We start from the raw sequence: 15,212 nt of genomic DNA, 5'->3' as shown, positions 1-15,212 counted from the left end.
ATACTCTTTTAGAAGTGGGAATTCGGAGCGAATTATCCTTTTGACCTTAGGCCGAACAATACGTCCTTGTTGGTGCTGCTTAAGTGATTTGAATTGGATTTTATTCACTTGAATCCAAAAAATTGGGTTAATTAGAGAAGTTAATAAATAATTTTTTTTCTGTCCCTGGGGGATTTTCGATTGTATTTTCTGGTTCTCTCAGTATAATCGTACGATTAACATAGCTGGAGAACACCTTGATTTGTTTGTTTTCTACAACCTTCCTAATCCTAATTTGAGTTACTACTTATTAGCAGAAACAAGTTGTCGAACTAACACATTTCCTATCTCTAATTATCTTCTATCATTCCTGTAACATATTGGAGATGTATAGATCTTTGCCTGCAGAGCCCTCTACCTTAGTCCCTTACGTATATATGCGTTATCGATCTATTTTCTCTACAAAATCCGACTCTACACTTTTCATTGAGCTTCAGAGCTTCAGCTATAGATGGCGGATGCAGTAAGTGAAGGGTCCGACCTCTGTTTTCGCAATAAAGCACTTACAATTTTAAATACTGTAGGTAATATAGATAACATTTCACGTAGGGAGAATTGTTCGTAGTCTTCAGATCACCTTCAAGTTTGTGAAAATAATCACACACAATATATTGATCACTCGTTTTTCATTTTAATATTCGTATTTGTACAACTTTTGCTTCTACATATTCCTACCAACTTCTTTGATACAATCACAACTAGAAAGGACGTTGCCAAAAATACTGCACACATGACACCTATGACGTCGATCATGTAGTATTTGTAAAGTGGTAAGTCAACCCCCGCCACCCGTAAATGTGGTGCCCCCTTATGTCTTACGACATACTTAATCCAATAGTCCGCAATTTTTATTGGGGGCATTGGGCGATCGTGCAATAAGGCTGAAGAAGTTTTAGCGGTTTGGAGGTACCTGGAAAAAAGCAAGAATTTGCATCCAAGAATATTTATTAGCAAAACCTAACTAGCGTTGAAAAGTATTTGTCCCATAACCCCTTAATGAAGAGATTCACCAAGGAATTATTTTGAGTAAATTAAGGAAAACCGCAAAAATTTTCCAATTCCCGAAATTTCGCGTTTTGAGTTTGAATGCCATCTAAGTAGTCATGCTCCTACATTTCCTAGGATTTTTATAGCCAACACAAGACCCCGAGGTAGATAAAGAGAATTATGGAAGGCTTGGTAGCTTTACTTGTACAGCCAATGACCAAAAACTCAAGATTTTTTAAGGCAACTCAGGGTGAATCTAAAATAGAGTTTTCTTTTTAACACGACTAGACCTTAAAAAACTAAGCAAAATCTTTGTGTAACAATTTTCCGAAATAGCAACTAAAATATGCGCGTATGACAAAAAGTAAAGAAGTACTGGAGATTCTAAATAACCAACTTTCTAACAGGTGGGCAGGTGGTAATGGAATAATAAGATGGACCGCGGGATCACCAGATCTAAATCCATTTGATTTTTAAGTAGATAAAAAAGCAGGTTCTGGCTGGATAACGTTACCATTAGCGTTGTAGTTTATACGCTGCTGTTAACGTTATCTATTAATGACGTGTTAATTGTTGGATTTAAATGAAAAAATAAAGTTCTACGATATGGCTCAAACCCGGCTTTATCGGGTTGACAACGTGCGGTATTTCTATTGTTGATGAACTGGTGCAACGATGGTTTTCGCTTGATTTGCTTGCTGTCGTGGCATCGATCGAGGCGCTTATCATAGGGGTTCTCTTACATCGATACTTTCTCTGTTATACTCAAGCCGTCTCTCTCTTTCCTACTCGTTAGGAACCTAAAGAAGGCTTTCGGCACCGTACTTTGTGCGGAAAATGTTTTTTTGCGGGAATTCTTATGAAGTTAGCGGTTCAATTCGCTTCGAATGATTTCGTTATTATGGCCAAAATGTCTAGTATAATTTACACCTTTCATAAATTATATTTTTGCTAAAATGGTGAATGCGAGTATTATTGATACCGCACACGAATTCTGTGTAATTAAAAATAAGTAGCAATTTTTAATAAAGTGGAGTACAGAGGGAAAGAGAGACAGAGAGCGATTTTGGAAAGGTTTTCACCCAAGAAAGATTCACAAGAGTTTTATACTTTTTATTAAAACAATATATTTATTACATAGTGTGGCTAGTTTATTACAACCATGGGCAATCGAAAATAATTTAATATGTTACGAGTATGGTATTGGTAGTAAAATATAGTTTTTTATTTTATATCTTTGGTGCGACTAATCCAACTATTATGAGTTCTATCGAAACCCAACCATTTTATACACATTTTATCCTCCTTCTTGCGAAGGATTTCTTCTATTAGGTAATCATTTGCTGCTTAGTTTTTTGTAATTTTTTCTCATAAAAACCATCTTGAAGAGATCGTTCTTGCATACATTTTAGTAAATAAATAGTTGGGGATGTAATATTAATTTTGTTTCTTACAAATTATTACAGATTAACAAGATTAAAGCTGTTATAAATCTCATTGCTAGTAAGAGAATGAACCAAGTGTTTAACTAGCATAATTTTATTTTTATTTTTTTTATAGAATATATTTTTTTATAATTAGTAATTTTATGCAAGTGTAACAAGGTACTTTATGACGCTGTTCTGGTCCTATCATAGTCACCACTTTCAATCACGAAAGAATGTCCTTAACAGGGTTGAAGCAGTTCTAAGAGCAAACCTTCAGGAACTTTTGAATTGGTTTTTAAAGGTTTAATAAAACATATATTGAAATCTCAGTTTCGTATACTAATTAATAGATATTTTATTTCCATAATATGTTTTCTTGAAGGCTTTATCATCGTGTGCTTATAATGCTCTTAGTTGCTTCGACAACCAATTTTAGAAATAAAAGTGATGTGGTCGTCATAAGGTACTACAGGACGCGGCGCGGGAACCAAGCGTTTTAGCACGAGTAGTCCTCGACCGTGTACAATGTAAGGGTCGAGTACTACTTCGACAGGCATTTCATTCTGCAACTCATGGTATTATATTATTATCTTTCAGTTGCCACCATGGAGCCGTAGTGAACGTTAGAACATAAAATGTTCATTTACGACTGTTCTGTTAGGAGTGGTGAGTTTGTGACTGCAGTTCAGCGTGAGTTTTGATATTAAACGAAATAGTTCTGTTCACGTGCGTGACACAATCTTATATTAGGTTGACAACCTACGAGCAGGAAGTTTAATAATGAAAAAGAGCTTCCAATCTCATTTCCATATTTGGTGACATTTTATGGCCTCCCCGGTTGCCTGACCTCTTTTTATGTGATTTATTTTATGGGGTTATTTAAAGGCACGTGTCTACGACGCTAAGCCTCTTACATTAGAGGAATTAAAAGAAGCAATCCCACATCAATTCACCGAAATCAAGGGAGATCTGGTGCAAAGCGTGGAAGTCAGTTTTTCTAAGGTTTTCAACATTGCGTCAACGAGAACGGACAGCACATTCGTGTAATTTTCTGTTCATAATTATAAAATGCTACGTTTTCGACTGCACTGTTATAATAAAAAACAAATTATTAATACAAATCAAAAATGAACGATTATATGATTGTTTCAAAAACACTTGATGTTCATGCTGCACCCTGTGTAAAATACTCTACTAAGGCTAAAAATTCTATATAGCACCCCCGCGTGGTGTGTACTGTTCGCCTCAGAGCGAAAGAGACTGTAATTATTCCAAAACCACATACCGAGGGAAGTACTGTCCACCGGCAGATACACCCGCATATATGACCTCCATGTGATGGCTCGGATCGAGTACGTTTACGAGTACATCGATCAAACGTCGAATAAATTTTACAAATATCGAGTTTCTGGCTCCCCTGTCCAGGGATTTAACTCGTCTGCGGTTCGATCCAGAAAACCCACTCCGTCCTCATGAATTTTCAAAAAATTGCTGCGTAATGGCTGCGGGGCGAAGTGGGCGATCCCCCCCTTACGATGCGGGTGCGGCGTCAGACGGTCCATGGCCGCGAGTTTCGGAGAAACTTTGCAAGTTTGTTTCATAGATTTTGAATTTTAAAGTTTTGAATGCTATGTATTACCTGAAGCAGGCTTTTAAACTGACTTTTTCATAAATTTTTCGAGTAGTGCCTAATCCAACCACATTACGTCATGTATCAAACCGCCTATCCCTAGAAACTCCTCTTAGACACGTGTACGTATTACTTCGGCAAATGTCCATATAACGATAATAATTCAGGTGGTGAACTGTCCAACATAGTCCCGTTAATGCACCCTCTGATGGCGATTGGACATAACACTGTCGACCGTGTTTTACGTAGGACCGATGACGGTCCACTATACATGTCCGCTATACAATACTTCTAGTTCTCGCACATCTCGTACATATTTAACTTTTAAAGTGTAATTTATTAATTGTTAATAAAGCTTTTTGAGTTTAAGTCGACCCGACAACACCGGGTTCGATCCCAACCGTACCATGAAACTTCCCTTTTCATTTTAAATTAAATCTAACAATTATTACGTCATCAACAAATAAGGTTAACGTTAGGGTACAAATTCTAACGCTAACGTTGACCTTATTGAATGAGAACGCGTTTTTTCATCTACTTTGTTTATCTGGGGGTTACGTGAAAAATTTGGTGTTTACCACTGAAATTCTAACACGGTGGCAGACGGATGGAAAACAGCAGAAATAGTTCCAGGAAAAAGATCTCTTCTTACTGCATGTATAAAATCGTGGATGAGCTCAGCAACAATTTGTGTAAATGAAACCAGTGGCGACAATTTCGAACGCTTTTCGTAGCCAATCCCCGAGCGAGTAATAATTAAAGGTTTTTGTTATTTATTAAAATTTTTATACGTGAATATTTCGGTTGTTCTTGAGATTCCGAAAAAAAGTCACATAAAGATTTTGCTTAGTTTTTCGGGTCAATACCTTGATAAAAAGAAAACCCTTAGTTACGGTTCACCCCGTATACATTAAATAGATCGCACTCTGCAAGAGCAAGAAGCAGCCTCTTGCAAACACTGATAAGGAATGGAATAGTTTAGTGTGTTGATCGGATGGAGGAGTCTGGAAACCTCAAGATTGACTGTCTTATCTTAACGTGGCAATAACCGACATCTCAAGTTCAAAAACCTTGCATGCTGATAAGATTAAATCATAAACTTACTTGGGATTATCTAAAATCTCATTCAGAACGTTTTCTAGATTTTCTTCAGTTATTTGTGAGAATGTAAGGCTTAGACCGAATCCTTTCTGAGTTATTCGAATGGCGTTCATTTTCTGATCCCCAAATATTGGCAAAGCAAGTACTGGTACGCCTGCATGCACTGTTTCAATAGTGCTGAGCAGTCCTCCGTGGCTCATAAAAAGTTTGCAATTTGGATGAGCTGCGAAGAATTTAATTAGTTTTAATCGACTATTTAATCCTGTATAAATGCGTACCTAATATTTCCTGTTGGGGAAACCATTTGGAAATCATGACATTCTTAGGCTGGTTTTCCAGCCGGTCTTCGTCCCATTTCCATAGTATTTTCTCCTTCCTCGCGCCCAGTACTTTCAAAATAATATCTTTTTTGTCTTTTGGCATGGTGGATGGTAGTGAATGGGAGCCTAAGCTGAAATATATCACTCCTTCTTCGGCATTATCCATAAATTCTTTTAGATCTTCGGGCAATCTTTTAAGGGCGCTCAAATGAAACCCTCCTATGTCGATCATATTTGGCACGTGAGGTACTGCTTCATAAATACACTCGTGGGAGTTTAATAGCACCAAAGAGACGTTGTATTGCACCTGCTCGAATGGAGGCGCTTTGAGGAAGTACTTTTGAAAGACTTTGCTCTGCCTTGGATAAAATAATTGATACAACATGACATTTTGATATATTGAAAATATGAAATTATACGCTCTATCATAAAATGACATTTCCCCTCCTTTGAGGTTGAGAAACATATCTGGTATGTAACTAGGGCTTGACGGATTTCCCACTAAATTGTTAATCCACACATTAGGTCCTATGGTACTGAAGATAATTAAAGGAACGTTATAATGGTGGGCAAACCCTTTAAGTGCGTCGTCCAGAAACTGCTCCACAATAACCGCATCAAAGGTTTGATTCGACGTGAGCAAGTTTTGAACTATCGGGTGACTCAGTATTGCTTCCATGATTTTTTCAAAACCTACGGTGTAGAGGTAGAAGACTTGCAAATATGGGGAAATATTCTCCATGTCGAAGGCGTTAAATTTTTGGTTATTATTTCCTGGAAAATGATTGTTTCGGTTAGTGGAGGGAAAGGGCCGAAAACTTAATTCGTTTAATGAGCTATTTGCTATTCAGAATCAACCGTATGACACACATAATTGATAACAGTTTAAATTATACAAGACATGCCTCTAATATGAAGGCTCTATTTTATATTTTACATACCGAGACATAGATGGCGGCACTTCTTAAATGTTACTAATAAAATTTAACTTCGGTCTTTAATTAACTGAAATCCAAAGTTTCAATATGATACGTACAGTCTTGTAGATACAGCCAAAGTTGGCAAGTTGTTCCAACAATGGAATTAAACCGAGACAATTTTCGCGCAATAGTTTTTACAATATTCAAAGACAATAATCTCAACAATGTCTCGCCCAGTTGGTCTCCGTTTTCGGCAATGAAGGGCCATATGAGTCGAAAATTTCTTGTTGGTATGGAGAATTTAACCGTGGACGGGTGAGTCTTAAAGCGTTTTCTCATTAGTCAATCTCATGGATGAATCTAATTGAATCTACGTTGTTGGAATAAAAGAGATTGATGGGAACGATGATGTGATGATTTTCAAGGATAACAAAAATGAATTATTTTCCTATTTTTCGTTGATTTATATGGAGAATTGATTCGATGAACTTAAACACAGATTAATTGTGAGGATAAGTGTTTAGTACCATTAAAAAGCTCGCGTGCGTATTTTTGAGGTTAAAGATTAAGTACTCTCGGTCAAAATCTCGTCATTTCAATTTTGCTGGAACAGGGTCCCTCAATATAGTTTTTTTTCCAGTATAAAATGTGACATTTCTGCAGATTTTTTGCAAATTTATTTTCCCTCATTCTTAAATAGTGTTTTTAGTCATTTAAGACATCTGTTGCCAATTCCCCTAATAGCTTTACTGAATCACCCTCATATCTTTCCCTCAAGATCAATGCTTTTACTCATCAACGACGAGGTTTTCTATTTTTCCTGTTTCTGATTAAGTTTTTTTTTTTTTTTTTATTTAGACATAATACGGACTTCAACGAGCACAAGTTTCCTTTTTCAGCCATTTTCAATACTGACATTTCACAGACTATACAGCGATTGTAAAAAATATAGCAACACGTTTATAACTTTTATAAATCCGATACAAAAAATGCTTAAACGCGTATAACTTCATTTTAAAAAAGGCATTTAATGCATTATTTTCGATGTAAAAATTTTTCGCCTCTATTCAGCTACCCTCATTTACTTTTCATGCTCAAATGGGAAGGTACCTACTGCAGTATATGAAATAAAAGATAAATCAGCACACAACGAATAAATATGCATTTCGAAGTTATTTTTCAGGACAAGAAGCGATCTTTAAACTTTCGATATCTCAAGAAGGAACGCTCGCAGGAGCTAATATCGAGATAGTTTTTTGTTCATAAAATATGCAAGGAAAACACAAATTTAGTTATAGATCAATTTCATACCAGGTGATAAAAAAGTTATGCCCCTTTAAAGATGTAGTTCACCTAGCGCTGGCAGTGCCCTCTGCAGTGCGCAACGAAAATGTAAATGAATTCTGCTTTTTCGTCTTCGAGTGCCCCAAAACGACGCTTTGTTGATATAGTAACATTACAAATGAAGTAATAAATTTTTTCCCTTTTTTAATCTTTACTTTGACGTCTGTATTTTGAAAATCGCCCACTTTTCGGGTAAGATAAATTGGGTTAAATCGTCAATGGTAGAGTTTTGAATAGAGCTTTTAGAGGCACTCTGCAGATATTTTTTTTATTTGGTAAGAAACCCGTGCATAATGCTAGATCGTCTTGGATTGCTTTATATTGGACGATCGTATCCGTTCGAATGGATTTTTTTTGCGTTCTTGTTTGTAATTCGAGAACGAGATGTCGAAGTCCAAGTTCTGGCGTTGAAACATGTTTGGTATAAGTTCTTTTTTAGAATAAAAAACGTTTAGGCTATTTTCACTTTTTTCACTGTATAGCCGATCCCGTTCTTTCCCGGGAGTGAACCAGCTATTTTCAAACTTACCAGGCTGATACTTAGCTAAGTTATCCAGCAACAATGTCGTGTAGTTTGCCGGTGGATTTTCGTCTTGAAAAGGAGCCAAAATAGTAACTTCATTTCCCAGTCGCGCCAAACCTTTCCCTAACTCATTTCCTAGAATGTAGTGACTTTTCACCGAAATGGGAAAAACGAGCAACAATTTTAAACCATTAGCACAATTGTTTGTTACTACGACTAAAAACACTAAATATAATTTGAAATTCATTTTAAGGAACAGTCGGTTATTGTCTGTTTAGAAATGATTATCAAAGCGGACTGACTTGGCTAAGCACCAATAGTGTGTCTACTTTGAGGTCTAAATTTAGATAAATATCAGTGCTCTCGTACGATTTAAGCGAAAGTGAGAAGTATTTGAGATATTCTCGAGCGATAAGGATTGTTTTAATTTTTGTTCATCGTGTGATATTGTATTTTACCATAAGCGGGATAATCTATCCAGCCTTCAAATAATTCAGCTTTAATTATCCTCGAAATATTGCAAAATTTAATATATAACACGCTGTCCTTATCACGTTCCAATAGTCGAGACAGTAGCTGGTTATCTAAGAGTAATTTGATCAGTTTGGGACAATTCATTGAAACCAAACAGCAAGTGATGCTAATTAGTGGTATTTTTTCAGTTTTTGATTTGACAGTGCAGGGGGTACATTTTCCGTTTAAAATTTAGAGGATTTCTGTCGTCATCGATATTCAGGAAAAATGGTATTTCATTGCTCGATGTTCGTGAAGCAAATGCTGAGAGCGACAGAAGAGCTTTACTTCTGTACTTCAAGACATTTCTCGTATTTATTTATTCAGTATTCTTCTCGTTCCTGTTTACCTTACCTTTGTGATGTCAGTGTTATTAGTTTCATAACATGTTAATTAAACGGGTAAACTTTACACTTTACGGGAAGTAGGGTATTTAAAAAGTTTAAACCCCTAATTTGACACATTATTGTGAGTGTAAATGTATAAATTTTTTACTACGCTTTCTATTCGTTACAGAGTTATGTAAGGATTTGTGTCGAAACTTTAGAAGCATATACAGGGTGCTCCAAAAAAACCGACGATCTTCGAGGGATCATGGGGGACATCGATCAAACTTTTTTCTTTTATAAACACCCATAAATTAGCCGCGTGAATTGTAAAACAAATAAAATATTTTAAGTTATATCAAACAACTAAATAAATTTTTGATTCGATTGAATATCACTGTGTTTGTTGGAATTTTTTTTGGGTTGGTGTTATTGGAGAGATTCTAATAATTCACTTGTTGCCAGCTCGTTTGAACACACATATTTATCTCCATTTTCTGCAAAATGTTTTGCCTCTATTGTCAGGAACTGTTCCTTAAGATATTAGAACTAAAATGTAATTTCAACATGAGTGAGCACTTCCACATCTTGATTTACACGTGCGTTAGTACTTGGATCAGTGATTACTCGATCGCTGGATTGGAAGAGGAGATCCTGTAACTCGGCCCACGCGTTCTTCTGACCTCAATCCCTTGGATTTTTTCTTTTGGGGTTACCGCAAATCTCTGGTCCACGACGCGCCTGTTCGTAATGAGGCAGATCTCTTAGCGAAAATAACGGCCAATTGAACGAATTTAGAAATTATTCCTGATATATTCCATAGGGTTCACGAGTCAATGAACCGACGGTGCAATCTTTGTTTTGAAGCAACGTTTCGAACAAATATTATAAGTTATCGTTTATTTATCAATAAAACAAAGCCCAATAAGAACAAAAAAGTGATCATAATTATTAAAAGCACATTGCCCTTTTTTGCCTAAAGGGCTCATTAGCGTGCGTATGTTTATTGAAGAGAAACGTTTGTATTGACATCCTCATTACCCTTCAAAGTTTGTCGGTATATTTTTGGAACACCCTATGTAAACGAAACTATCACTGTTATGAAAAAATCCATTACACTTTTTTATAGGAAATTTCATTGGCTACAACTTTAGTTCTTACAACTTTTTTCACAAATGCAGTGCTTTCCGAGATATTCATAAAAAAACGCAATTTTATCGTATATGTTTTATGCTCTCTTCCCACTTATCTTTGCTCCGAATCTCTTTTTGCATGGAATTCCTTATTCGAACGAACTTAAAAACAAACTAAAATGTTAGCGTGGCTTCTGTGCAAGAAAAATATTTGACACATGTGATGTGGTACCCTTTAGAAAACTAAAAATACATTAAAAGCACGTTTTAGTTATCCTACCCAACACCCCCCTTTTCACTTCACGTTCCCGTAAGACAGCTGAATTTAAAAACACATTATTGTTTAAACACGTTGAGAACTACGTGACTCATTTGTAAAAAATTATTCTTTATGGATAATTTTCATGAAGTGGCAGTCGTACGTGTTAAGAGAGTTAAACAAATGATCAATATTTGACTTAGTAAATATGTTTTGCGTAAAATTCGGTTTTTGTGAATATCTCGGAACCCACCACATTTACAAAAAAAGTCAAAAGAACTAAAGTTGCAGCCAATGAAATGTCCTATAAAAAAAAACTAATGGATTTTTTCATACGAACGATAATTTTGGTTATACAGGGTGATTCAAGAAGGTGGTTGGCCCTTATAATTTTTTTGTTTTTAAACTTAGAAAGTGGAAATGTGGAGAGACCCTATGTGCGGATAGAGTCGATGGATTGACATTAATAACGTTTATTAAGTGCGTCCAGCTTAACCGGAAGTTACCTGAACTTTCGATTTTTAAACGTAATGCCCTATAAATTTAAAATTTTTTGGAATCTAGAGGTAAATTTTAGTATAAAAATATGTAATTTTAAAAAATATTTTTTTTCTGAAAAAATTTATATGCTGTAAGTATTTGGAAAATGTGAACAGCCTTCTGACACTGAGCGACTTTACGCGGAAAGGTTGCCACATAGAAACCATCCAAGTTGCGAATATTTAAAAAAATTAATGGATAAAGTGAAAACGCTAAATGCTAATGAAGAAGAAAAAAAAACAATTCTATAAGTAGAAACATTTTATTTTTTTGTTCTGTAATTTGGAAGTTTTTTTTCTAAATTTGAAGGTTTTTAATGAATTAACGGTTCACTTCTAAACGAACATACTTTGTATTTGGTATAAAAACATTTGTGACGAAATAGTGTTTTAGAAAATCGCAATGAGCCACCATATTGCTATTTGAAAAATGGAAAATAAATGCGAAAAATTTTTTCGGTATTTAAATTGCTTCTGAATAAGATAACAAACTAGCATTTTTTCCAATGATTCTGGCTTAAAATTGTGCCTAATGCGTATGTCTCAGTGGCGTGGCCCGTCATGGAAGAACCACAAAAAATATATATTTTCTTAAATGATATATTTTTAGATCTGTAAGAAAAATACGGAGTTGCCGTTTAAAAACAGAGGTTGCCCTTAAAATGACCTCATAATGACACTTTGGCTAAAAGTTACTATCTTCATGACATGTTCCCCTCTTTACCGGACAACTTTTATTTGAAACTTTTTTTCATACAATGTACCATTTTTGAGTGCTCTTTAATCATAACTTTAAATTGGACACTCTGTATGCTTCTAAAATTTAAACACAAATTCTTACATAACTCTGTAACGAGCAAAAAGCGCAGCAAAAAATTAATATACATATTTACATTCCCAATAATGTGTGAAATCAGGGGAAATTTAAAAAGTTTTTGAATATGTGATTTTCCTTCAAATAAAGTTGGCCCAATTAACGCTTTATTCCCCAAAGGTCTTTTCGTTGCTTGCAACATTGTCCAAAAATAACATTCTTGCGGCTAATAAGCGTCCACGGAACATTTGTTCTGCACGAAGCTCTATTTGTCTTAACTATAACAAAAAGTGAGATTTTACAACAAGTTTGCCAGTTTCGTAGATATAACAGAAGTAGCCATACATCAGACACATTACTTGCCCACGTATCTGCTGAATATACGTTGTCCAACCCGATAACTCAAATTGAAATAAATTGCAGTTGAATAGAGACAAATAAAATAAAGAGAAGAATTTTATGATTTTTCCTTTGGAAGACGAATATTTCTAAAACCACCACGTCTTAGTATCTCATATGGTGTGGGCAGTAATATGTTTGAGGATACGATACTTGAGGAGACACGCTTCAGAAGGGTCGTGGATTAGAAGTTAGTTTTGGTGCAGCCAAGACCGGTCTAGCAAGTCTGGTGCCCTGGGAGAAATTTTTAATTACCTCCCCCTACCCTCCAGGAAAACTGCGACCCTGCCTGGTTTACCGTCATGAGTAGCCATCCAAGCTTGCCTCCCCGTAAAGCCGGTACTGGGTGCAGTAAGGCCTTTTCCAGAGATACATTATTCTGTAATAATAGTCATTATGACAGTTGCCTTTTGCTTTCTAAACGTGTGCTTAATTTGCGACTGATATTCGGTGTATAAAAAAAAATTATAGAACAAGAGTCCCAAAGATTTTTTTAAAGAGGATATCGTTGAAATAAGCAAATGTTGTTGCGCGCGCAGGTTTTGGTAACCACCAATAAAGATGATTTGGGACTGATTGCTTTCAGACAGTGAATAAGTTCATTCTTCGTGGAGTGTTCAGCATCATCTGACTTCGTAGCGCAAATATCATGATCCATCGAATTCAAATTAATAAGCATGAATCTGCAGCACTTTTTTGGAGATTTTCGTAATTTATATCGGTTTGATAAGTTTTAATTGGTATTAGCAAAAATGTTATGCATTTTCGGTGTCAAATTCACAAACGATTTAATAAGAAATGAGCCTTTGCAAGACACATTTTCTTACTTAGCTAACATCACCGTTCGCGGAATCGATCGATCAATATCCGCAACTCTGCATGCAAGACCCTAAATAAAAAAAATACACATTTTGTTCATATGCAGTCAATCTCTTTGGATATAGTATAGTAAAGTTGCCAGACCCAATGCTGGTTGATTAACTTCTGGCCAATGTAGGTCTTACGGGTCTTACGGACGATCGCCCCCACCTCCCCCCAAATTCCAATATCTCGTAAAGTGTAAGAGATTTACAATGTCTTTAGATGGGGTTTCACCAATCGTTTTCTGTAATTTCATTATTTACAACTTCTGCAAGTGTATAGCGCAAAGTTTCATGTCCTTTTGAAATTGCTTTACTTTGCACTGGCTCTACAGTTTTCTAGTAATGAACGCACTCGTGTGAACTACTTTGCCGAGAGAAGACTTATTGCAGGGCTACTTACGTAACAAAATTATTTGATGACTGCACGACCTGCGCTGTTACTCTACAGTTTGTCGCTCATGCCGAAGAAACCTTTTCAACGTCTGACTTAATTAATTCGTATTTGAAACTAGTTCTATTAATGAACGCATATGAAAATGATACACATAGCCGAGCAATTTTTTGGGGAAGTTCATCAGGAAGTAGCGCAAGAGGAATATTCCAGGGACTTTGATATGACAGTTTCGATTAATTTTCGGCATAATCACACAATGGGGAAAGCAATAAAAAGTAAAAGTAATCGGTCCCAACATCCATTTCAAACTTTCAGGCCTGTAAAAGTTGATTAATGGGCCTCACTTCCTGAGAGAACGATTTTACCTGAATTTACTAAATTATGTAGGCATTAATTTCTAATTACAGCAACTCCTAATTCCGTGTTCGTGGCCCTAGGGAGTAGAGCTCTGATTAGAGCTATTTTAATACTCCCTATGTTCAGGGCTGATAAGGATTATCGCTACATGACATGGTCCAATAGTCTAGATTAGTTAGGCCTATTTAAGTCAGGTTCCGCTGGAGATTATTATAGAATCTTAAAACAACTATCTCGTTTAGCAGATCGAGGTTATTTATGTCGGATGAAGATTTCGATAACAATAACTTCCGATTTCCTTTTTGAGATATTTCACCCTGTGAAATGCCTTAAACAAAGTTATTAACCGATCTCATTTATAGACCGATAAATCACCAATTAATATTTTAATTCTGTTAATGCGCTCCTAGTTGCTCTTAAATCTTCCTTAATTATTCCGCAGATCAGGAAGGTATTAAAATTAAAACGGTTTTCCCGCAGGGAATAACAATTTCTAATCTGAAATTATTGTTGCCTTTTTTGGCAATAAACACCGCCAACGACCTTTAGTAGCTACATACTAGAAAATATACTATTTCAAAAATTCGCTCTATAAGTGCGCTAATTTTGTCTCTAAAAACGAACGTGTTCCGATTTTGCCTTCGCTTAACCAACAACCGAATTTATAACCCCTGTATAGTCTTTTCAAGGCATTTTATATCGATTTGTAATCAGAAGCGATTTGCGAAACAATTTTCGATTCGATAGTTAAGACGAGGCTTAATTACAACAAAACTTTAAATTAAGCTGGATCATGCCATAAATTGGTTTACGAGAGCAGCCTCTAATAAGTTATTTATTGTCGAACCAGTAAGGTTGATTAACTGGAATTAGTAAATTGCTCCAGAGGAGTTGTTAAACTAGGATAAGCAATTTTTGCAAGCGGGTGGCGGATAACTCGACAGTTGTCGTTTCTGGGACCTTCTCGGCTTCAGCACTCATCAGGAATTTTCTTATTGCACGCTGAGACAGTTTCGGGAATGAAACATATTCAAATCAAATATCGATTTATATTTTTCTATATACAGTAATTATCATCAGACGAATGAAATATTTGCATGTTTCCAGTCCAAGGGTATAAAACATTAAGGAGTTTTATTGTACATTTTAACCACTCGGGAACTACCGGGTAGACGAAAATAGTTTTTTAAGTAAGTGAAATTCATCTTTTGAGACCATGTAATACATATTTACAAGTAGGTACATAGTATAAAAGAAAGATGTTTATTCGCTAAGATATGTCTTATTTGCTCTGGAGAGCTTTTATAGACAGGTATGTTTATGT

General features: G+C 35.7%; 1 protein-coding gene across 1 annotated transcript; it reads right to left on the bottom strand.

The window, feature by feature from the left end:
• Positions 1–648: 648 nt before the first annotated feature.
• LOC136343223 (UDP-glycosyltransferase UGT5-like) lies at positions 649–8,660 on the bottom strand. Its single transcript, XM_066289813.1, has 4 exons — positions 8,298–8,660; positions 5,463–6,278; positions 5,188–5,407; positions 649–949 (listed from the first exon to the last, which is right to left on the bottom strand). The coding sequence occupies exons 1-4, from the start codon at positions 8,536–8,538 to the stop codon at positions 655–657; spliced, it is 1,572 nt and encodes a 523-aa protein (XP_066145910.1). The 5' UTR covers positions 8,539–8,660; the 3' UTR covers positions 649–654.
• Between the last annotated feature and the right edge of the window lie 6,552 nt (positions 8,661–15,212).

This window comes from Euwallacea fornicatus, chromosome 14, assembly GCF_040115645.1.
Source record: "Euwallacea fornicatus isolate EFF26 chromosome 14, ASM4011564v1, whole genome shotgun sequence".
Taxonomy (NCBI): domain Eukaryota; kingdom Metazoa; phylum Arthropoda; class Insecta; order Coleoptera; family Curculionidae; genus Euwallacea; species Euwallacea fornicatus.
This window is presented reverse-complemented; position numbering and strand designations above follow the sequence as displayed.